This window comes from Pollicipes pollicipes, unplaced genomic scaffold, assembly GCF_011947565.3.
Source record: "Pollicipes pollicipes isolate AB1234 unplaced genomic scaffold, Ppol_2.1 Scaffold_3087;HRSCAF=3621_pilon_pilon_pilon, whole genome shotgun sequence".
NCBI lineage: Eukaryota > Metazoa > Arthropoda > Thecostraca > Pollicipedomorpha > Pollicipedidae > Pollicipes > Pollicipes pollicipes.
In genome coordinates this window covers 13,952,278-13,975,947 of record NW_023596225.1, presented here as the reverse complement: position 1 = coordinate 13,975,947, position 23,670 = coordinate 13,952,278, and the positions used below count along the sequence as shown (strand labels likewise).

At 53.6% G+C, this 23,670-nt stretch overlaps 2 protein-coding genes across 3 annotated transcripts; both read left to right on the top strand.

Moving 5' to 3' along the window:
* Positions 1 to 1,230: 1,230 nt before the first annotated feature.
* On the top strand, positions 1,231 to 20,732 carry LOC119114727 (RNA-binding protein 5-B). 2 transcript variants are annotated; one of them, XM_037238742.1, is made up of 15 exons: positions 1,231 to 1,506; positions 10,560 to 10,632; positions 11,242 to 11,363; positions 12,677 to 12,790; positions 13,108 to 13,356; positions 13,974 to 14,175; positions 14,430 to 14,499; positions 15,309 to 15,382; positions 16,194 to 16,301; positions 16,607 to 17,113; positions 17,805 to 18,027; positions 18,278 to 18,522; positions 18,912 to 19,112; positions 19,629 to 20,120; positions 20,332 to 20,732. In XM_037238742.1, exons 1-15 carry the CDS (start codon positions 1,487 to 1,489, stop codon positions 20,467 to 20,469), a joined length of 2,838 nt encoding a protein of 945 aa, XP_037094637.1. In that variant the 5' UTR covers positions 1,231 to 1,486; the 3' UTR covers positions 20,470 to 20,732. The 2 variants fall into 2 exon arrangements, with proteins under 2 accessions (XP_037094637.1, XP_037094638.1); XM_037238743.1 differs by lacking the exon at positions 10,560 to 10,632.
* Positions 20,733 to 21,040: 308 nt separating this feature from the next.
* snky (ubiquitin protein ligase sneaky) lies at positions 21,041 to 23,265 on the top strand. The gene has a single exon (XM_037212069.1). The coding sequence runs from the start codon at positions 21,127 to 21,129 to the stop codon at positions 23,263 to 23,265; it is 2,139 nt and encodes a 712-aa protein (XP_037067964.1). The 5' UTR covers positions 21,041 to 21,126.
* The last annotated feature ends 405 nt before the right edge of the window (positions 23,266 to 23,670 follow it).

Here is a 23,670-nt window from a genome sequence, read left to right as displayed (position 1 = left end):
CGCACATGCACAAACGCACGCATACTATATATATATATATATATATATATATATATATATATATATATATATATAAATGTATGCATGCATGTATTCGTATCTCTGGACAGCATGTTCTGAATAAGTACACAGATGTGTGGCTTCAGTGATGCAAAAATGAGCTATGCATGGGCAAATGCATATTTTCAGCTTTTGTACGCGTGTTTGATTGCTGAAATCACACCTTTTCCTTATTCGGCAAGTCATAGATCAGTTCGCCAGTTTGCTGCGTTGAATACACCCTGTTTCCTGTGCAGATCACATCACGATGTAATTCACAGGTGTGTGTATCCATCATGAGTGCATCTACACAGAACACCTTCTCTGCTTAAATCCACTCGCGAGTGGAATTACACAGAATGGCCCTTCTGTGTATATCACGTCATGGGTGGATCTACACAGAACACCTTCACTGCTTAAATCCACTCCGGAGTGTATATACACAGAATGACGCTCCTGTGTAAATCCACTCAGATCTGAGTCGATTTACTCGTGAAGCCACACTTGTGTAGATCTACTCGCAAGTGGATTTACACAACAGTGCGTTTATGTGTAGATCAACTCAGATCTGAGTCGACTTACACAGGAGTGGCATTCTGTGTAAATCAACATCGTAGTGGATTTAAGCAGAGGAACTGTTCTGTGTAGATGCACTGCTGAGTCGATTTACACGCGTCCTTCTATTTTGGTTGGAATGCGACGTAAGCTAGATGAGGAGGGAATTGAAATGCCAAGAGGAGCCATAAAAAGGTGAGTGACAGTGATGCGTTTGGTGTGTGGCTGCGTTCCCAGTAAATTAATAGCGTTGCAATAAACACTGAGAGAAGAAATTGAAAAGAATTGGAACTGGGAAGAAGCACTCAACGTACGGATAAGACTGATGATAACAGTACCAGAACAGAAGCCACAGTTCCAAACTCCGCTTTATAGGCAGTGTGCCATGGCTAGCGGTAAGCCAGAAGTGTGTGTAGCCTGAAGTAAAAGGTAAAGGACTCGAAGAAAGTAAAGTTAAAAACTTTCTCGTCAGCCCACATATTGGACACTCCGTCAGTACGCGGATGTCACGCATTCCAGCTGACAAGTGTGCCGACTACAGATCGAACGCGGCTGTGAAGCCAAGACTTTAGCCAAAGGATCTGGCATCTCGCATCTGGTAATGTTACCCCGATTTTCGTCCGCCATGTTGTTTCCTGTAGAACTAGCCGCGTTGGTCTGCCGGTGGACGATACTGCGCTGGTGTATTTGCTGAATGTGCCGATCGTTTGACTCTGCTTGCGTCAGATGAGGCGGTAGTAATGCTAAACATCTTTGGCGTCCAGCATAGTGGTATGAATGCTATATGCTTTCCACTTAAGATTTGAGTTTCGATTTTTTGTTAGCGTTGTGGGAGGACTTGGCATCTAACGTCTGGGATAACGGTTTGTCGGTCGGCAGCGACTGGCTTTGAATGTCATATCCAATCGCCAGGTGAGATATCATTGTTTCATATATGATTTTAATGAATGATTGCACCCCAAGTGGGTCGAAGCTACTCCAGATGTCCATCTTCCTGCACCAGGCTGTGTGCTATGTAGAGTTAAGGATACCTGCTATAATTTAATGAGCCTTGCAATTATGTTACTTGTTGTGGTTATGTACCGGCATGCTCACTATATTGCAGTTTGGGTGCAAGCCTTGTGTAAAAGCCTCATAGCTAGCAACATGCCCAATATTATTTTGCACCTCTAACTTAATAATGGGCCATATGTTAGATGATCAGATTTCAGTCCCTGACAAGATAGCAGTCTACTAGGTTTCAGTTGATTGTGAATCAGTGTCTGAAATAAAATATAAAATATAAGGTGTGAGTCACAGAAAAGGCTGATAGAAAGCAATGCTTAAAATGTCCTGCACCTGTAGAACAATTCCCCAGAGCACATCATGACAAATTTATTATTGAAATGTCATGCAAGCCATAATAATGTAAATAAGAGCATTTGGGGCATAGAAGTTAGTGCAGCTATGTTATATCCAGTTTACAACCTTTCTCACATAAAGGAAAGATTATGGGGTAATGTCATGCCTGCTTTTGGCTTTTACTGATCTAATCTAGATGTGCTTGATTTTGGACAAGGGGTGTAGTTTTCTTTTCAGTTGGATGGGATGCTACTGCTAGCCCCTCCCCCAACTTTGAGAAGAAACATGGTCAAAATATGGGAGAACATGGTTTGCACCTTCTATTTGAGATGAAAGATTTCTCTGTGCATCTGCTGACCAAGTTATGTACAAAACCTGCACCATCTGGGACATCAGGCTCTTGTGGGGTCTGGGCTTGGAGGTCAATACAGCAGGGGTGAAGAAATTGTTTCCTCCACATAAGGCAAGCCATCCATACAAAGTTAACACCACCATGTCTGCTCACTGGCATTGAGTCTGGTACAATGATTTTCTCAGTGTTTGGCACTGAGCTGAATTTGTATATTGCTTTTGTCTATACTTTCAACCAGTTGTGCTCTCACTGCCCACCACGACTGCACATGGGTCTCCTCCAAAAAACCTTCGGAAGGCTACCTAACTGGCACACAGGGAAAGCAGTCTTTGACAACAGAGCCCCTGCAGTGTTGGAATGCTTGATTCATCATGATGCATCAAAAACAGCTTTTGGAAAAACTCATTTTGCATCTTTGTGTCAGGACAAAATAATAGCAGAAGGTGCAACAGCTTGAGACTTGCTGGTTGCATCAGGAGCCATGTATTGATATCTGCAAGAGCACAAATATTGCACACACCAAACTAAGATGTCCAATAGCAAGCAGCCTGTGTTGCCACCTAGGTATATGATAAACCATGTATGGAAATGTGAAAAATGAAGTGTGTGAATGTTGAATGGAATCGCCTTTGCACAATATCGGGAAATGGGAAACGAACACCAGAATCACACTGGTCTGTAGACTAGCAAGGCTCTTACTTCCTACTCCCTATGCAGACCAACTCAAACTTAAACATGACTTAACCTACCATTGACAACAAACCGCATTAGTTGCCAAGGATGCTACAGACAGTCATAGAAACCTGCACGCCCAATCACCTACCACAGATGGCCACTTACTCATGTGCCACCACTGTGTCATGACAGTGCAACTAAGAGAATCACTCGCAATTCAGCGTGGGAAGCGTCTCAGCTATTCAGTGGCTTGCGCCTGCCTCCCAGCTCAGTTTGGAGGTTAAACATAGCAAAACTCCAATTTGTGTTACTTATTCGCCTCCTGGTGACTGATCTGTTGAGAACGTAAATATTCTGCTGGCGCTCATGCCTTGAGCAGATTTATAAATGTTTGGAGAGAAGCTGCATAGAGATGGGCATCACAATTATGAAGGACTTACTTGTACTCCAGAACTGCCATGTGGTTGGACTTTTGGCTACTTCATGGTATCCGGTGTACAATTTTGTGGCAGCTGTGGATTGAAACCAAGTCAGATTTGTCACTGGAGGGTGTGGAACTAAAGCTGGTAATTCAGGCGTTACAAAAGTACCCTTTCAAGTCAAAAAAACGTTGCTATAAATAGCCACAAAACTGTTTGGAGACAGCCATCTCACTCTGGCAAAAACACCAGGACACCAGAGTAACATGGACCCATGACTTTGGCCTGGCAAATTAAGGAGAAGAGTTTATTAGGACAAAAACATCACTGAATTGCAACATAAATTATCATATTCACAATGATGTTGGTTAAAGCCCATCAAGATCCATTAAAACCTTGCATTATCCGCCGGAGTCAGCGGAGTGACTGACTTCAATCCCTTTTGGCCGGCCTTCACGGGTCTGTCAGACATTGTACTTGCGCTGGCTCGGTAAATCAGTTAAGAGTGCTGCCTGTCTATTGTTTGGGTGGGGCGTGCAGGGTCTCGCGTGTTGACGGGGAGTTGGAAGGTGGAGGATATAAATGTTAAGCTGTTTTTAAAACCAGTTAGCTGGTGGAGCATGAGAAGCGTGACCGTGATGAAGCGTGAGTAGCGGGATCGTGGTGGAGCATGAGTAGGCGGCTGTCTGTGGCATGTTCAGTTACATTTTTTGTACCATTTTTCTCTGGCTGTGCGTATCATACCTACCCTCCATTTTGGAGGGTGTATAAGCCCGGTGTGTAGCCACCAGTCATTTTGGAGAGTGTATAAGCCTGATGCGTGATTACCCTCCGTTTTGGAGGGTGCATGCACAGAGCCTTTTGATAACTTCCAAAGCCATGTATATGCAACTGTTTCATAGTACAGAGTATGACACTGTTGTTTCGGCTTACCATTCTTGATCCTGACATTTCCTCTCATTTTAAGTGCTTTTACATGAATTGCTGTGCATGAAAAGTAGCACTTTTGTTGAGTACCACCTAATGTGCTGTTATCTCTCAAAGATAATCTAAATAAAGCTGTAATGACCTGCAGCACTAGGATAATTTTGTACTCCACTATAGAAAATTTGTCCTCTGAAAACCAAACCAGAAGTGCTGCTGAACAGAGAACAAAAAACCCCGCTTTAACTTTTGACTCATCATAATTCTGTGACTACACACTGTAGATTGATAGAAATTCCATGTTTTTATTTATTGCCCCTTTTATGCATTTGCAGAGTGCATTCAGCTTGGAATTCGTGGTGGATTATAGATCTTCTCTCCAATGCTAAATCCTCCCCAAGAGCTGAAAGCTTATGTAGCCATGGATTTCTGTGTGCCCAAGCAAGTGTTTGGGATGGTGTTTGACGTCACCATCATACCTTCTATACAATCTCCATTTTTGATAGCTTCAAATGGAAATTTAATAAGGATTTGATAAGGATTAATAATATTTTTCACCAATATATGATCATTTTACCCCATATTTTGGGGTATATGTTAGTGTGACATCATGCACTTTCATATAAATTTTTATTGTCACATTTCGTTTTCCGCGTGCGATCCAGAAACATTGAATCGCGACATATACAAGATGTTCTTTGTTCTCTTGCTTCTCCCTGGCCCATTTATGGACGCTGTCGTGGTTTTTTTAGTGCGGGATCGGGGCCCGGCGTCTGAGCGCGTCGTTGTCGTTGGTGAACGGTAGGTGGGTCAAACATGTGCTAATGAGCGTCAACGGACCTGAGCACTGAGTGCGTTGAAAGGAAAGATGTGCGACATGGTAGAAAGATACCGGCTGAAACCCTGCTGTCAAAGTTTCAGAAACAGCTTGCCTTCATCTCATGTTACAGAGAACATTTGTTATATTCTTTCCAGTGTTTATTCTTGAGAGCAAACTGTCTTGGGGCTAAAACACATAAATAAGACAGTAGTATTAGCCTTGTTCCTCAGAGAAAAGCCAGGAGAATGGAGATGTAGTTGGGTTGATATTTCGGCAGTATGCGTTTATTAAAACAATAGCGGAAGTGAATTCAAAATTTCTGCTGATGATCCTACTAGATTTTTCAGGGTTTTTTTTAGAGCAATCCACAGTTTCTACAGGACACCAACATTCAGGGGATTGAACAAAGAGCGATTGCCATCCGTTACCACAATTAAGTACCTAGCTGAGAATTACAATGCGCGAAAATACGTGTACATTAAACGAATTCAAGCAAGTAGGTATGATGCATCACGCTTCATTCAAACATGCAAGCGAGTTGAAATAAACAGGCATCACGCAGCGCCTCAATTACACATGCAAATGATGTCAGTTAAAAAGGCATCGCACATCACGCGTCAGGTATCATACGTGCAAACGATTGTAAGCTAGCACGCATCCCACATAAAGGCAAATATCACGTTCGCATAGTCGGCCATAATGAGCCCTGTATATTAAGATTTGGTCGCCGACTTTTTATGAGAATAGATTTACCTATTTCCCTGTCTGGGTGGCCCTGTGCTCTGTAGATGACTTAAACCTCTAAAAGGGCATGGGGTCCATACTCTCCTCGATTTCTGCTTGAGCGTGTTTTGCAAAAAGATTGTCATCGAAAGGGTATTTTTCCCTGTTTTGTTTTTAGCATCTCGCAGGTGTTCATTATATCTCAAACGAATAGGGTGCATGGACTTCCCGACATAGACTATGTCCCTCGCATGTTTTTTTACAGTTAACACGTGATTTCGTAAACCACGTTTTTTTGCGTCCAAACCCCTCGAAGCCTAGAATTGCATAAATGACATTTGTTGCCATCTGAGCACATAGGGTTCAAATGGAAAATTTGACCAGAGGTTTTTTCACTTGACGCCTATCGTCGCTTTTCCAGGCTATGCATATGTACAGCCTTGGTTTTTTAACAATGTGTTTGATTTTCCAAAGCAAATGTTCATCTATGTAAGGTAGTGTTCAGAATCCGTCTTCCGGTAAAACGTGTTTCTCTCTCCCACCAACCACCCCTCTCGCGCTCTCGACTTTTTTTACTCCTTCCAGCATTCTACCGTCCTGTATCATTCTGCAACGTGAATCTGCGCATCCACCATCCACTAAGCACAGCATACTTCGCGACATGTTCCATGGGGCTCTAAACAACTCGTCAAATAGTGAGAAGGAAAGAAAGAGCATAAACAAAAGTTGTGCCGTGCTGTCGGGCGACGTATTTTGTGCGGAGTTTTTAGGTAAAATGTTGGAAGAAGTAAAAAGTCAAGAGTGCGTGGGGAGAGCGGGTGATAGGAGGCGGGGGCACGTTCCATGGAAAGATGGATTCTTAACGGTTCCTTACATAGGTGAACATTTGCTGTAGAAAATCAAACACATCATTCAGGAACAAAACAAATCTGTGTATGCATAGCTTGGAAAAGCGACAGTGAGATTAAAACGTCTGGTGAAATATTTCATCTCGAAGCCTAGGTGGCAACAGATGTCATTTATGCAGTTCTGGGTTTCAAGGGGTTTGCATGCAAAAAACTTGGTTTACGAAATCGAGTGTAAACCGCGTGAAAAACAAAACAACGACGGACATTTTTTCTTTTATGTGAGAAGAAAAAATATGCCTGCTCAGTCTGTGTCGGGGAGCCCATGCACCCTATTTGTTTAAGATATAATGAACACCTGTGAGATAATACCAACAAAACAGGGAAGACCCCTTTAAGTGACCATTTTTTCCCAAAAGACTCGCTCAGGCTGAAATCGAGGGAAGTATGGACCCTATGCCCCTTTCAGAGCTTAAAGTCATCTACAGAGCACAGGACCACCCAGACAGGAAAATAAGTGAATCTTTTACAAAAAGTCGGCGGCCAAATCTCAACATACATGGCTCATCGTGGCCGATTATGCGAACGTCATATGTGCCTTTATGTGTGGTGCACGCTAGCATAGAACCGTTTACATGTGTAAGTGATACCTGACGTGTGATGCGGCATGCCTTTTCAACTGAAATCATTTGCATGTATAATTGAGGTGTTATGTGTGATGCCTGTTTACTTCAACTGACTTGCATGCTTGAATGAAGCATGATGCATGTTGCCTGTTTGCTTGAATTTGTTTGCATGTACACATATGTTTGCACATTTTAATTCTGAGGTAGGCACTGTATTGTGGTAATGGCTGGTGATCGCTCTTTGCTTAATTGCCTGAATGTTGGTGTCCTGCTGAAACTGTGGCTTGTTTTAAAAAAGAAAACTGAAAAATATTGTAGGACCATCGGCAGGCAATTCTGAATTCACTTCTGCTATTGTTTTGGTACAGGCATGTTGCCAAAATATCAACCCAATTATCTCTTCATTTTCCTGGGTTTTCTGTTAGGCATAAGGCTTATACTACTGTCATATCTATGTAAATAATGTTCCGCACTAATGCACTGAACAACATGCATAGTTTTGAACCAAATAGGGCTTAAAAACTCCATGAAACACCCAAGTTTCACACACAGTTGCGAAGCCTATTGCCCATGGGTTGTTTTTTTACGTTTATGACTAGGTACCTAAGTGGGCCAGAATTACTGGTTTACTTGAGTTCATATTTTGATTTAGTCTGATGTTAGCACTATGCACAATCATAGCATGACTTTCCTGGCCAAGACACTTGTTTTCTAATTTGCTTTGCATGTCTAGTGTTGGTTGGGGGTCTCCAGAGCAGACTAGTCCATGTTGTAAAGCAATGATATAATCATAAGGTGTCAATATAATGCAGTCTACAATATTGCGTGGTATTTGCCTCCTTAGGTACATTGTGCACTGCTTATATTCGTTTTCACCCTAGCAACAGCTTCAAGCAAATTGGAAGAACTGAGAAGCAAGGAGGCCAGGAAAGAATCAGTAGACTTATTTGCAGATTGCAGAGTGTTTCTGACAATGAAAGGGCCCAGAGAGGAATTATTTTTTGCCTGAAATGTAATCTCAGATATCTGGGCCCGAGTGGCTGATATGTGGGCAACACTCAATTACTTCTTTTTTTCAACTCACACAATTCACAAGTAAATTTTGGAGGACTCTCAGTCCCCAAATTTTAAGAATGTTGATGATAGTGGTTCTAGCATTGCCATCCAGAATCGTTTGGGGCAAGCTTTTTTAGGCTGAGACAATTAGAAAGGTATGCATGAAATGGATTTATATTAATTTAAAGCATTTTCCCTTTTTCAAAATGACAGCTTGCAATATCCTGTGCATTTTTACAAACTGGGGCTATTCAAAGGGTGCAGTTTTCTTCAAACTGGAACTAAGGAACCATATGTTTTTAATTTTAATGGAGTCTTCCACATTTGGATGGGGTTTTGAATGAAAAAGCCATTTTGAAGATAATTTGTTGCAGTGCACAGACCCACCCTTCTTAAGACCCAAAGTCCTGTAGTTGCTGATCTACATTCCTACAAAGATGTGCAGACTGGGGTGACTGAGGCACCCATGACACCATATGATACCATAAAGCATTCAAATTGCATCATTCCATTTGTCATGCAGCAATCAATGCTGACAAGAAGATAATTGTTGAGTCCTTCATATCTGGTGTCTGTGAGCATGATTTCGAGAAATAACAGCTGTTGATTAACTCAAACAATGTTTTTTGGACAAGGTATGATGATGCAATCAAACAATGAGGTAGTGGGGACCATATTTACTAAATGAAGAAATTGTGTTGTCAGGGCGGTCTTTCCTTCTTAGGGCAAATCAAGAGTATAGCAATAATATTAAGCATTACAATTGTTATAAGTGATCTTACTTCATCATGTCTGATTCTTGCTTCAATATCTTCAAAGGTGAAACTTTTCCTTTAATGAACAGCATTTCAAGGATACATAAAGTTTAATTCCAAAGTATTATATATGCTCATGATTAATAGAAAGTTTTCACACCCTCATTGAAGTTATGAATCACTTAAACAAGTAAACTCAGTTATCAAGGCTGCTATATATTGCAGTCAACATTGTGCTATCCAGTCCGCGTACACGGCATGTTTCAAAAGCACGCACTGCAATTTTATCTTTTGAAAGAATGTAGCTGTGGTTTGCAATGATTGAGGAGATCCAGTAGTTATTATCACTGACATAAGTTGTTTGAATGGAAATGTTGTTATTGGTGCAACTAGATTGACATGTTTCCTTTGTGTTTCTGGTATAATTATGATGTGCTAGCAAACTTAAGTTTCAGTTGGACAGGTACCCACCAGTCTCAAATTCGAATCTGTTAATGAGTTCAATTGGTATTGTGTGTTAAATATGTTTCTAAGGTATGTGTCCTCATTCTTGATTGTGTTGTGAAGGCCATCATTGTAATTATGTTTGAAGTTTGGGCTTGGGTGAACTCTGGTGTGACTGGTCACATACAAATAATATAGATATGGTGCTGGATGGCAACCAATTTGTTGTCTTTTATTTTGTTACTTTCTCATGCCACTGTTATGTATTCTGTCTGTATTGTGTTCTATGAGCATTGGCATGACATGACTGTGACTGGGTTGAAGGTTGACTGAAATATGAGTGGAAGTTATTTCTCCCCATCAAAGGCATACTCATGCAGGCATAATGTAGCATTCCACAAAGTTGAAAACTGCTGCAGTTCCCCATCCCTCAGCCCTACTCCCCTCCCCACCAGCAGTCCATGATCACTTGGGCTGTACCCAGAAATACAGCATTCACTCCCTGATTTCTCAGAATCTGAGTGCTTTGTTGGACAAATGTTCTCTTTCATCAAGGACTATGTCTTAAGGTCATTTGGTGTGAAGTTTGACTTGTCAGTTGTTCTTTGATTTACTTTGGTTTTTGTAATGCTTAACACATTCAGCATGACATTTTCTACATTATTTATTCTTTTCTTTCCTGTCCTTTTTATGTTGCGTGCCAGCAGAAAGTGCTTTCATATCTGTGACTTCTGCATTTAGTTGACAGCATGGACAAGCAGATGTCAATGGGCCTGTCGTGTAAGTCTCCGGTGGCTGAATGGTTGTGTGGTTGAATGGGAGCTGTGGGGATTATGAAGGCATATGCATTCAGATCTGGTAACCAGTTAAGCAACACACAAGCATGGCATGGCATGGTGGAATGTGCTGCCTGGTGAAGAAGGGATGAAGCTGGTCATTATGCAAAGGGATGATGAAAGCATAATGTCCAATTGTCTTCTTTCAGAGGTTATGTGGACCCACTTCCGATTGGGGCTGTGAATCCATTGGATTCCGTACCAACCCAACAAGGCGTTCAGGTACCACCCAAGGCAGCTCATCTAACTTGTACCTGTATACTGACCATAACTCAATAGTTCGAAAATGGAACATGAGTGATGTCATTGTGCATAGTTTTTGTGCTGTGGGAGCAATTCATCTCTGATGAGGTAGATGACACTCATCAAACCCAGCACACTGAGTTGCCTAAGTGAGGCAATGCATAACAGCTGACAGCTGGGCTGGGTGCTAAGAAGAAATGATTTCTCCCCTGTGATGTACTGGGAGGTGCCACACACTGACTGGCCACTGTGTGTTGGTGGGGCCGTCGCGGTACACCACTCAGCATGGCAACATACAGGGGCACCATTGGACTCAGCCGTGGTGAGCTTAGCACGTTGCTGATGTGGGCCTAGTCAACTGTGCTTCGGATATGCCTGGTGCATAGCTTGCTTTGACGTAATGCCAGCGGTCGCGGCTGAACGCTGTCCGGTTTGGCCACTCCGTACTCTGGTTGCCAGTGTCCTGCCCTGGCCCTGGCCGCTCTCCGCTGTTGGCGGCCTTTTGAAATCGTCGATGAACATCTTCTGGCCTTGCGAAGACAGAAGGCGAGGACCTTCCGGGCCTGACGGCTTTTCGTTTTGTTGCAGGTCGTTCCCAACCCTGATAACCCGTCCGAGTGTATTATGATCCCCATCTTTGGCATGGGGATGAGGCTGCCGCATTACGTGCAGCACGACCAGAGCTACCGGGGCCAGGAGGAACGCGACTAGTGAGTGTGCTTCGCTGCCGGGGCGGGGCGTCCGCGCAGATGACCATCGCCACGCCTGCTGAAGCCTGGTCCATCGACAGCCACCTCCCCTCTCCCGCTGATGTTCCGTGTGAGCGCCTTTCCAAGTCGTCTAAAAATTGTGAGATGGGCAAATGTTTAGCTCGGCCTTTCCGCAAGAACCGCCGTTGTGTCTGCCATGGCAGAGCTATGGCAGACACTATACCCGAATGCTGTCTGGGTTACGGTCAGATGCTTCCTTTGCGGTAGCAGACCCAGGTGAAGGGCGCGGCGCTGGACGGCGTCCTGCTGCGGCAGCGGTGTGCGGTGACGTCTCACCGCCGCCACGGCCGTGTGACACAGGTGTCTTTTGACCGGCGGTGTGACGCGGGGTGCCGTGGGACCGGTCGTGTGACGCGGGGTGCCGTGTGACCGGCATTGTGACGCGGAGTGTCGTGTGACCGGCCGTGTGACCTGTCGTGTGACGTGGAGTGCCGTGTGACGCGTGGTGCCGTGTCATCGGTCGTGTGATGCGGGGTTCTCTGTGACCGGTCGTGTGACGCGGAGTGTCGTGTGACCTGCCGTGTGACGCGTGGTGCCGTGTCATCGGTCGTGTGATGCGGGGTTCTCTGTGACCGGTCGTGTGACGCGGAGTGTCGTGTGACCTGCCGTGTGACGCAGGGTGCCGTGTGACCGGTCGTGTGATGCGGGGTTCTCTGTGACCGGTCGTGTGACGCGGAGTGTCGTGTGACCTGCCGTGTGACGCGTGGTGCCGTGTCATCGGTCGTGTGATGCGGGGTTCTCTGTGACCGGTCGTGTGACGCGGAGTGTCGTGTGACCTGCCGTGTGACGCAGGGTGCCGTGCGACCGGCCGTGTGACGCAGTGTCGTGTGACCTGCCGTGTGACGTGGAGTGCCGTGTGACGCGGGGTGCCGTGCGACCGGCCGTGTGATGCGGATTGCTGTGTGACCGGCCGTGTGACGCAGTGTCGTGTGACCTGTCGTGTGACGTGGAGTGCCGTGCGACGCGGGGTGTCTTGGGACTGGCCGTGTGACGCAGAGTGTCGTGTGACCTGCCGTGTGACGCGGAGTGCCGTGTGACGCGGGGTGCCGTGTGACGCGGGGTGCCGTGCGACCGGCCGTGTGATGCGGAGTGCTGTGTGACCGGCCGTGTGACGCAGTGTCGTGTGACCTGTCGTGTGACGTGGAGTGCCGTGCGACGCGGGGTGCCTTGGGACTGGCCGTGTAACGCAGTGTCGTGTGACCTGCCGTGTGACGCGGAGTGCCATGTAACGCCGTACGGTGTGTGTGCGACAGTGAGCGGCGCCACGGTCGTCACAGCGAGCGCCGCGAGCACCGGGAGCGGCGCGACCACCGCGAGCGGCGCGATCGTGACCGCGACCGCGATGACCTGGACGGATACGAGTACAGGTACGTGCCTGGCCTGAACCAGGGGCCCTCTTCGGTGCCACCCGTGGACCGTGTTTCGAGACAGCGTGCCTTACACTGGGTTACGGCCCGTGTAACGCCAGCTGGGACACGGCGTTACGTAGCGGCCTTGAATGTGTAACGCGCTGTGGGCTGTGTTGAGGTCTCATGTCTGAATGCCGCCGTACTTGAACAGGCAGAGCACACGCCACATTCGTTCAATATGTTGAAGCGAAAGGATGTGCGAGCGTGATGCGCTTGGCGGTCGTCGGGGATGTGTGGCGAGCGGCCGGTGACGCGGCCGCGGTCGTGACCGGCAGCGAGCGGCGCACGGTGTCGCGGCGGCCGCGCAGCCGCGAGCGCGAGCGCGAGCCGCGCCAATCGCGCGAACGCTCGCCCGGCTGGGCGGCGACCGAGGAGCGGCCGCCGCGCGTCTGGGACCTGGAGCCGGACCCGCGCGAGGTCGAGCACGAGCGCCAGATGCAGTTGCACCACGCGGCGGCGGCAGCGGCGGCCGCGCACGCCGTGGCTGTCAGCAACGCCCAGCCCCAGATCACCTTCCTGCCCAAGTGAGTGGGGGGCGGCGGAGTCAAGTCGTGCCGGCCGTAGGCCGGCCGGACTGGGCCCGGTTGGGTTGCACCGCCGGTAGTGATGTCGCTTAGTGAAAATCAGGAGGGTTCTGGCTTGCTTTGCATGACGCGCCAGGAACAATTGTGTGTGTGTGTGTGTGTGTGTGTGTGTGTGTGTGTGTGTGTGTGTGTGTGTGTGTGTGTGTGTGTGTGTGTGTGTGTGCGTGCGTGCGTGCGTGCGTGCGTGCGTGCGTGCGTGCGTGCGTGCGTGCGTGCGTGTGTGTGTGTGTGTGTGTGTGTGTGTGTGTGTGTGTGTGTGTGTGTTTGTATTAGCGCGCGTGTGTGTACGCGTGTGCGTGTGTGTGCGTGTGCGTGTGTCAGGTCTGCTGCCGGCGCTGGGTGGCGCCGCGGCCCGTCCAGCTGCCAAGCTGGACGGGCCGCGTACCGCGTCACCGGCAGGGTGCGCCCGTCTGTGGGGCGGGACTGGCAGCAGCGTGCGGGGCCCGGCGCCGTCGGCGCTCGCGTGCGACCGTTCTGTGCGGTGATGCCCAGCTGAGTGTGCACCGTCGGCGGCGCCTGCCGACACTGACGGCGGCGCGGCGCGGCGCGTGCGCCAGCGCCCTGATGCCGCAGCCGTTCCTGGCGCCGATGCTGGCCGGCCCGTCACCGCTGGACACGGCCACGCTGATCAACATGAACCTGGCGGCGGCGGCGGCGCTGCAGCACGAGGCGGCCGCGCCTGAGCTGCTCTTCCGCAGCCAGCAGCCCAACAACACAGTCATGATCCGCGGCCTGGCGCAGCACGTCACGGAGAACGATGTGAGTGGCGGCCGGCGGCTGGTGCCGGCCGCGCTCTCGGCCGACGGCGGCGGGGCCGTACGGAGGCCGTCTGCTGATGGCGCCGAAAAAATAGACTGGTGTGGTCAGTGCTGGCGTTGCCGGAGTGCTCTCGGCCGGTACGTCCTGGAGTCGAGGACTAGTGTGCTTTGTGTGCGTGTGTGAGCGTGCATTTGTGTGTTATTTTGCCGTACGGGGCGCGTGGTGCCCTGAGCAGAAGGTGCTCTGCCCCGCAGATTCGTCAGGAGATCCTCAACTGCAACCTCACGCCCAAGGACATCCGTCTGATCCGCAAGAAGGACTCAGGTGGGTGTCGCCGACCGGTTGGCCCGCGCCGCGGTCCGGCTCGGGGGGCTGAGGTCGAGGCCGGCGAGCCCCGGCACGCGCGCTAACCCCTCTCTGTTCCAGGAGGCAGCGGCCCACCGGTAAGGCTCGCCCTGCCCACCCTCTCTCCGTCCGTGTCCATCTGCCGACTGTAGAGAAGCATGCCACCAGGCTGGGCTGCCACTGCGGAGCGCGCTGTCCGCCGCACCAGCGGTTGTTCTGAAGCCTCGTCCTGGTGAAGCTCGGCCTCTCATCCGTGTGTGTCGGGCTCGGCCACGGGTGCCCACTTTGTACCGCTCAAATGTGCAGCAAAACGTATGTCTTGGCATTGGGACGACTGTTCCCAGTGCGTTGGCCAAACCCTCCCTCACCCGACCCCTCTCCTCGATGTGAATCTCAGTTTCGGACAAGCGATGCTGCCCCATCACGGTCTGCAGTGCACTGCTTGTGGTTCTGCCAGCCGGGGGTTGCGTGCGCCCCTCTGAAGCGCGGTGCGGGCGGTGGCGAGCGGCCGGCCGCTGCGATAGTGGCGGCGGCGGCGGCCGATGGCAGTGCCGGGCCGAGCCCCGCCGTCTGCCGCGCCGCGCCGTGCGGCTGCTCGCGGCCGCCCGCCGCGCCCCCTGTATCGTCTTCTGGCGGCGGCGTGCCGCCCTGGCCTTGCGAGGAGCCGCGCTCGGAGGCGGCGGCGGGGCCGCGCCGGCCCGCCGGCCCCTCGCGTGCTGTCCGGGCCGTCAGTGTTCGTCGCCTTGCCACGCCCATGTTAACACGTGCTCCTGTTGGCCACTACTCAGGTGCATCGCGGGGTTTTGCTTTCGTCGAGTTTAGCACTGTGCAGGAAGCGGCTCGCTGGATGGAGCTCAAACAGGTATCCGCCGGCCCTCGAGGGCCCGACGGCCTCCGTCGTCGCACCGACCAATCCGTCAGTATGTCTATACGGTCGGGACAGTAGGCCGCACGGCCTCGACGCGCCCGGCTGTGGGCCGGCCCGCCCCGCAGTGGCTGCAGTGCTCTCCATGAGACACACAGACACACAGACCCACAGATCCACAGACACAGAGAGACCCACAGTCAGGGGCAGAGTGCTGAGCTGGGCCGGGGCTAGCCCGGTCATCGCCTGTCTGTATCTTTCTCTCACTAGCTCTCTTTCTCTCACGCTCCCTCTCTCTGTTTTATATCCTGTTCTTCCGTCCATCGGGCCCCGATTTTCACTGTCTTCCTCGTTTCCTCTTGCTCGGCCGCAGCATCTATTCCTATCACCTTTATTTTTATTTTTTGCATCCGCCATCCCTGCGCCTCCTTGTCCCCGTTTATCCTTCCCCTCGCTCTGATCTTGCACCTCTCTATCTGGTGTCACGTCTCCCGTGACATCGCTGCTGCCCCGCCTTTTTGCCTGCCCCTTCCGTCTGTCCGCCTCCTCCCGCAGTCGTCCGGCGCCCCGTCGCCGTCTCTGGACGCGTGTGCTGCCGGACCCGGCCGGCCTTCGGACACAGCCACCGCCGCTGGCAGCCGTGTTGTGCGCGTGGCCGCCCGGCGCCGCGCGCCGCCAGAGTAACGTACTGCATGCGCGTGCGGCCGACTCCCGCGAGTCACCGCCTGTCTCCGCGCCTGTCGAGAGCTGGGTGCCGCCGAGCGCCACGGCCGCGCGCGCGCTGACCGGCCGCGCGCCGCCTCGGCAGGGTCTGCTGGTGGTGCAGGACCAGTACCGCGCCGTCATGCAGTACAGCCTGCCCAAGGATGGCCTGGCCGCCCAGAGCCGGCCGCTGCAGGACTGGTTCTGCATCAAGGTGAGCCGGCCAGCCGCGGCGGGGTGAGGGCACGGGCTCGGTTTCGGCCTGAGTTGGCGCTCAGGCCGCGGTCCGCGGTGGAATGTGGGGCGTTCGTTGGCACGGCGTTGCTCTATGACACGGCCGTTTTGCATCGCACGTACTGGCCGCTTGGGGACCATGTTCTCGGGCGGTGCACGACGGGCCCTTCTCTCCACCAGTCCTCCAGGGTCCGGCCTGTGTGTGACGGACGTTTGTCGTCGGGTGATCGCGGTCATGTGTTCTGTGCACGGCCGCCACTCCAACCCGTTGCTGGCGCCCGCCAGTGCGGCGCGCACAACTTCAAGCGGCGCGACCAGTGCTACAAGTGCGCCTCGGACCGGGCCGAGTCGGAGCTGGCGGCTGAGGGCAGCGACGAGGTCTCCTCGCACCCGACCAACACGCTGCTGCTGCGCGGCCTCGACGTGCTCAGCACCGAGGAGACGGTGCTGAGTGTGCTGCAGACGTGCACACAACTGCCGATCCGCAGCGTGCGGCTAGGTCGCGACCCGCTGACGGGCACGTCGCGCGGCATCTGCTACCTGGAGCTGGCCTCGGTCGTCGACGCCATGCACCTGAGCAATCAGCTGCAGGCGGAGCCGCTGGTGGTGGAGGGTCGCACGGCCGTGGTCACCTACTGTCGGCTTGCCGAGCAGGCGGCCAGCGAGCTGCCCGTCGACACCAGCCGCATGAGCATCCTCGAACTGGCCGAGTACTCGGCCAAGCTGTACGCCAAGACGCCCGAGGAGTATGAGACGTACCGCCAGTACTACGAGGACTACTACAAAACGCACGTGAGTGGGCGGCGCGAGGTAATCGGGAGCACGGTGTCGGCTGCTGGTGACTCAAAGCATGGGCTGAAGCGGCTATTATGAATGCAAATACCGTGGCTTACTTTAGTGTTGTTACTTGCTTCGCCCTCACTTGTCATGATACCCGTGCCACGAAAATAGCTGCTTAAGAAGTAGTCGTAAAGCGCTATTTTTACTATAGATTTGTTGTGGTTACCTGTGGTGGCTAGAAGTTTCCATTGGCAAACATATGGCCGATGCCGGCATCTGGTGTTGCGCTAATGGCTTCGGGTTACCATTGCGCCATTTGAGCCAAACTTACGTTAGCCGCCACAAATGCCGACCTTTGTTCTACAGATTGGCAGCTACACTCGCCATGTGACGCTATGCCAGGGTTCGGTCGTGGTTTGCTGTAGCACGGCATGCTGCGAATCGCCGATTGTACTGGTTCCGTTGCCACCAACAGACAGCAGGTGCCACATAACTGGGATCCTGGAGTCCGACGCGATCCCTGACGGGGTCGTGACATCTGGCATTGATGTCATCCTGGACATTGGTGTCATCTCTGACATTGACGCCATCCCCTATCGCGATGTGACTCCTGGCCGTGGCGCAGCCTCGACACCAGCGCGGGCTTTGACCCTGACGTGACCCTTTGTGACGTGACCTGGCTGACGTTTCCGCGCGCGGGCAGGGCACGCAGGCGGCGGCCGGCGAGCATAGCCAGTCGGACTCGGCCAACGCGGCGGCGGCCGTGGCGCAGACGGCGCTGCAGCGTGTCCAGAAGAAGGTGCCGGGCAGCCGGGAGGCGACGGCCGCACAACAGCCGCAGTCGCCGCCGCAGGCCACCGCCACCGCGGCCGCCGCGGCGGCGCCCACCGCGACAGCGCAGCCCTTCGATGAGGACGCCACCTACCGTGAGCGGCGGGCGGCGCTGGCTGGTGGCGTGCGGTCAGGGCGGCGGCGGGGCTGGTGGAACCGATGAGGCCAGGGGCATGGCGTTCCGTTGTCGTATGTCGCACGTACACATGATAAGTGCGGGCGGGTTTGACGGCGGGGGCGCCGCGGCCTGGGGTCGGGTGTCGCCCTGCGCAGCGCCAGGTCAGTGTCAGCGACGTCAGCCGCGTAAGCAGCGACCGGTGACCCGGCCCCGTTCCGTTTCTGCAGCACCGCCGGACTCCTCGACCTTCCAGTACGACGAGACGTCCGGCTACTACTACGACCCGTCCACCTCGCTCTACTACGACGCCACCAGCCAGTACTTTTACAATGCGGCAACGCAGCACTATCTGTACTGGGACGCGGCACGCTCCAAGTACAGCGCCACACCCGCCGAGGGCGAGCAGGGCCACGACAAGAAGAAGAAAGAGGACAAGCATGAGAAGGTCAAGGTGGCAAAGAAAATTGCCAAGGTGGGGGCCGAACCACGTGCCGTTCGAACTGCGCATGTGAAGCCCGCGGCGTGTCTACTTTTGTGAAATGTGGTATGGTCATGCATGAGAAGAGTGGGAAGACCGTGCTTACGGACATTTCAGCACTTGCATCACATGCTTCGCCGATTTGGCTTAGCCGGTACCGTTTCTTGATGACTGCTGGCGCCCGCAGGCAACCGACAGTTTATGCGTCTCGCCTTGTGACATAGTTCCATATGAAGCAGTTCACTTGCCATGCACAGCACATGTAGAGCGAGGCTTACGTCGAAGGACGGGCTGTAGGGCCAAGCCCTCCAGACCCACCCACTGAGCGGCGCTGGCCGACCGCCCTCCGGCGCGTGCGTGACGTCCCTGCCACTGCCCGGCAGGACATGGAACGGTGGGCCAAGTCGATGAAGCGGAAGGAGGCGCGCGCTACGGCCTCGCCCATCATCCCGGTGGGCGGCAGCGCTCAGGAGCGGGCGTCACGCGCCGCCGACATCGGCTACGCCATGTTCGAGAAGCGTGCGGGCGAGAGCGCGCCACCGCCCGGCTCCGTCGGCGCCGACCCGGCCGACGCGGCCGCCGCCGTGAGTGGGCACCGTCCGGCTGACTGGCTGGCGTCTGGATGGGCACGGGCTGTGACATGCATCCACTGCTGCTTTGGGCGCGGGGTTCAAGTGTGTCTTCCTGTAACTTGAATCTTAAGTTGAAAATTTGGTTTTCGGGGTTGAAATGTGTCATTTGCTACTTACGAACGCCGCAATGCCACACGATTACTTGCAACTCTTTGTTTGGGCGACGCATGCTGTATGTTGTTCCTGTACTGCTGGTTCTCCGGTGCTACAGCACCCCACAAGCAGCCAACAAGGGCCTGTGCCCCTCCCCGCGCAGAATAGGCGGCGCGTGCTGGTCAATTCGGAGGCTTCCGTTGTCTTCAGGGTTGGTATCACTTGACATCGCACGCTACCGCCCCTCCCCCCCCCCCCCCGCCCGCCCGCCTCCCTTTGCTGGCTGGTTCAGGCCGGTGCTGGTGTCGCTGCTGGTGCGGGAGTTGTGACTACTTGTGGCTCACCACGTCACCGCTGTGTGTTTGTGTGGCACAGTCGAGCCTGGTGGCGGCGTATGGCGGCGAGAGTGGCGACGAGGACGACGCGACGACCGCTCAGGAGCTGAACCCGGCGCTGGTGGACCTCAACAAACTGGCCTGCCTGCTCTGCAAGCGCGCCTTCGCCAGCCGCGAGCAGCTCAACAAACACCTCGAGAAGTCCGACCTGCACCGCAAGAACCTCGAGGAGTACATGGGCAGCCAGGGCGGCGGCGGCGGCGGCGGCGGTGGCGGTGGCGGTGGCGGCGGTGGTGGCGCCATCGCGGGGCTGCAGTACCGTGACCGCGCCGCCGAGCGGCGCAGCAAGTACGGCGAGCCCAACCAGCCACGCCGGCCCAACCCGCCGCCGGCGCCGCCGGCCGCGGCCGCCTCCTCTTCGGCGCCCGCCCGGCCCGTGGGAGGCATCGGCAACAAGATGATGCAGGCCATGGGCTGGAAGGACGGCCAGGGCCTGGGCAAGAGCAACCAGGGCCGGACCAGCCTGGTGCAGGTAAGGCCGCCCTCGCGCTGAGAGGGGACCGGGACCGTGCTCTGCCTGGCGCCGGGGTGAGCGCGCCGCGCCGCGTCCGCCCCGGTCCCTGTGTGCCGCGTGGCCGGCTGTGAGGGGGTGGTTCGGAGTGCCGCCGGCGGACGGCGACCAGTGTCGCCACTGAACGGCCCCGCTGCGCACAGCACCGAACCCCACCTGGCTGTGTCAACAGGCGGAGCGGCGCGCCGCCACGGCCGGCCTCGGCATGGCCGGCAGCTCGTACGGCGCCACGGCTGGCGACACGTACAAGGACTGCGTCAAGAAGACCATGTTCGCGCGCTACCGCGAGCTCGACGGCGAGGAGCAGTGACGCCCCGCGAGCTGACGCGGCCGCCGCCGACCAGGTGCGCCGTGTGCTGGCGGCGGCGCCTGCGCCTGTGTGCGCACGTGTGTACGTATGTGTCTGTTGATTGTGGCTAGCGCCCGTTAGTGACGATGGCGCGTGGCCCTCTCGCTGGTGGTGTGTTGGTGTGATGAAATCGGCGGTACCAAGGCCGCCGGCGGCCTTTTACGTAGCCGATTTACTTTATGGTGTTTCGCATTGCTATTGTGTAAATACACATCATGTGTCAATGTTGTTTTTAGCTCTGCGCACGGCTGCGGTCAGAAAGATACGGCGCGTTGCATTGATTGTTTGATCTCCGGACGCTTTTACGGGAGTACTAGTTAAGGAAGCTTTCGCCGGCCATGTTACGTAGGATGCACGCAAGGTTGCACAAATAGAGATGCTGACGCTCAAAACCGCACGTTCACGCGAAACGGAAAAACGCGAAAGCTGGTAAATATTTGTTTACGCTGGTTCGTATGGGAACCTGAAACTATTGTTTCCATAGTGTGGCGTAGAACCGCCTGCCCTGTCAAGGCTCGCCTGGGCATAACGGAAGCGGATTTAAGAAATGGAAAGACTCGAGATATCAGCTGTCGGTGGCGGCTGCGAAGCCAAATTCGCGTGAAACGAATACTGGAAATGGGTGTAGTTGCACGGGTCGTTGATTTCGTGCTGCCGAAATTTAACTTCTGCTGCAACATTTTCTGCCCCTGTTTCTACGCCGTTCTGTATAGTGGACCTGATGAGTACGTTGTGGTTAAGAAAACGTTCAGCTTCTTCTTCGGGTGTGCTCTGGGAGTTGGGGTCTACTTCGCCGCCTTCGACAACCACTTCGAGGAGTTTGCGCGCCTCCTGATGGGCTCCACCTTCACGCTGGTGTGCGGGGTGGGTTTCACGGCGTCGACGCAGTTCCGCTGTATGGCCTCGCTCTGCGTGCCAGAGTTTTGCGGCAACTCGGGCCGCACTGTGCTGCGCGCTTTTGTCTTCACGCTGATGCTGTCCGGTCCGCTGCAGAATATGTCGCACAACGTGGACGAGGTGGTGCGCTGCCTCAAGTGTATCATGGACATGATCCAAGAGGTGATGGTCGGCTACTTGAAACTCTTTGCCATGCCCATCACGTCCATCATGACCGATCTGTCGTACGGCATGAACAAGCTGAAGCGCATCTCGCAGTTGGTACCGAAGTCGATGCAGCCACTCACGAGCTCCTTAGAGGACGTCGGCATGATTCCGGAGCTGGAGGAGGACACCGCATACGCCGACTCCACCGTCAACGCCTACCCGCGCGTGGACCAGCTTGCTGAAAAGTACAGGGAACCGAAGAACGAGACGCCCAAGGAGAAAGTGGAGCGAGAGTTTGACCACAAGCTCGAGGTCATGTGCAATGACGTGTTCACAGCTGGTATACTGACTTGTCGGAAGACGATGCGGCAAAAGTACGACGACTGCTGGGAAACAACCAGCCCCTTCATATCCTGGGCCTTTTGCTTGATGTTCAAGTTGGAGTTCCTCTGCTCAATGGCCAAGGTGGTTGACCCGGCATCCAAGTGTGACTTGGAGGGCTCGGGGCAACAGGCAGGCTTCGGCGACGTATATCTTGGCACCAAGCAAGCGTCCAACGCATTTGCATCCCCCTTCAAAACAGCGTATGCTGTGGGGAAAAAGATACCGGGCAGGAAGGTGGTAGACGACATCCAGGACGCCTCGGTGAACATCCGACATGAGATAGCTCGGAAGAAAACGCTCTTCAATGAAATCGTTGACATTATCAAGCGTGTTGCGGCGTTCTTCTTCGTCTATGTTTTCGTCACCGCATTTCGATACCACTACAAATACCTAGAAAACATCCAGTACGACAACAAGTATGTTACGATGTATTTTAGAAAGATAGACGCGCGCCGTCGCAAGAAAGGACGCAAGACACTGATGCCCCTGAAGAGACTGGAGCGGAATGAGCTGGTGGACGTTTTCTACATCGGCTTCACCCGTACGGAGAAACAGATTCTGCTGCGAACGTCAGCGATCTTGGTCGCTGAGCTGCTTTCCGTCACCATGGTCTTCGTCATCGACTGGATGTTCGCCTCGTTCTTGGACTTGCTGAAGCGCCACGGCTACGTGACCGTCTACCAGTCCGGACACCACGACTTCAGGATGATCTACCGCGGCGAAGGATTCCTCAAGATGATCGCCAACCTGCTGAAGAAGCACCTGAACAAGGAGTTCACGATACAGCAGTCGGTGGACAACCGCGAGTGCCTGCCCAACCCCACCTTCTTGCCGACCACCACGTACCTGCGTGCCTACGCGCTGTACGCGGCTATCGTCGGCCTCACCGTGTACGAGAGCCTGCTGCAGCGCAGTCGGCGGGCCATCTGCGGCTTCTTCTACCCCAAGCGCGAGAAGCGGCGCGTGCTCTACTTGTACAACGAGACGCTGCGCCGACGGCGTGGCTACATGCGCTTCATGCGCAAGCGCACGAGACGTGAGGCGCGCAAGAACCGGCTGTCGCAGCAGCTGAGCCTGCTGGCGGCTCTGCGGCTCGAGTGCCCGGCGCTCTGCGGCTGGCTGCGCGTGTGCGGTGGCGCCAGGCGGGACTGCCTCGTCTGCAAGGACCCGGAACACGGCCTATTCGTCGACTGTCCGAACCCGCACTGCAACTTCTGCTACTGCCACGAGTGCTGGGAGGATATCGGGCAGAAGTGCTACGGCTGTGACCCCATCGAGTCGTCCTCGTCGGCTGAGGACACGCCGCCCTCCACGGACGATGAGCTGTAGCCGATAGGCCATTGTCAAGACTCCGTGTGAGACCGGTGGCAGCCTGCCGGGTGCGCTCCGGTGTGTGCATACGCATGGTTTACGGTTCGGTGGTGCGCTCCGGTGTGTGCATACGCATGGTTTGTGGTTTGGTGGTGCGCTCCGGTGTGTGCATACGCACGGTTTGCGGTTCGGTGGTGCGCTCCGGTGTGTGCATACGCATGGCTTGCGGTTCGGTGGTGCGCTCCGGTGTGTGCATACGCATGGCTTGCGGTTCGGTGGTGCGCTCCGGTGTGTGCATACGCATGGCTTGCGGCTCGGTGGTGCGCTCCGGTGTGTGCATACGCATGGCTTGCGGTTCGGTGGTGCGCTCCGGTGTGTGCATACGCATGGCTTGCGGTTCGGTGGTGCGCTCCGGTGTGTGCA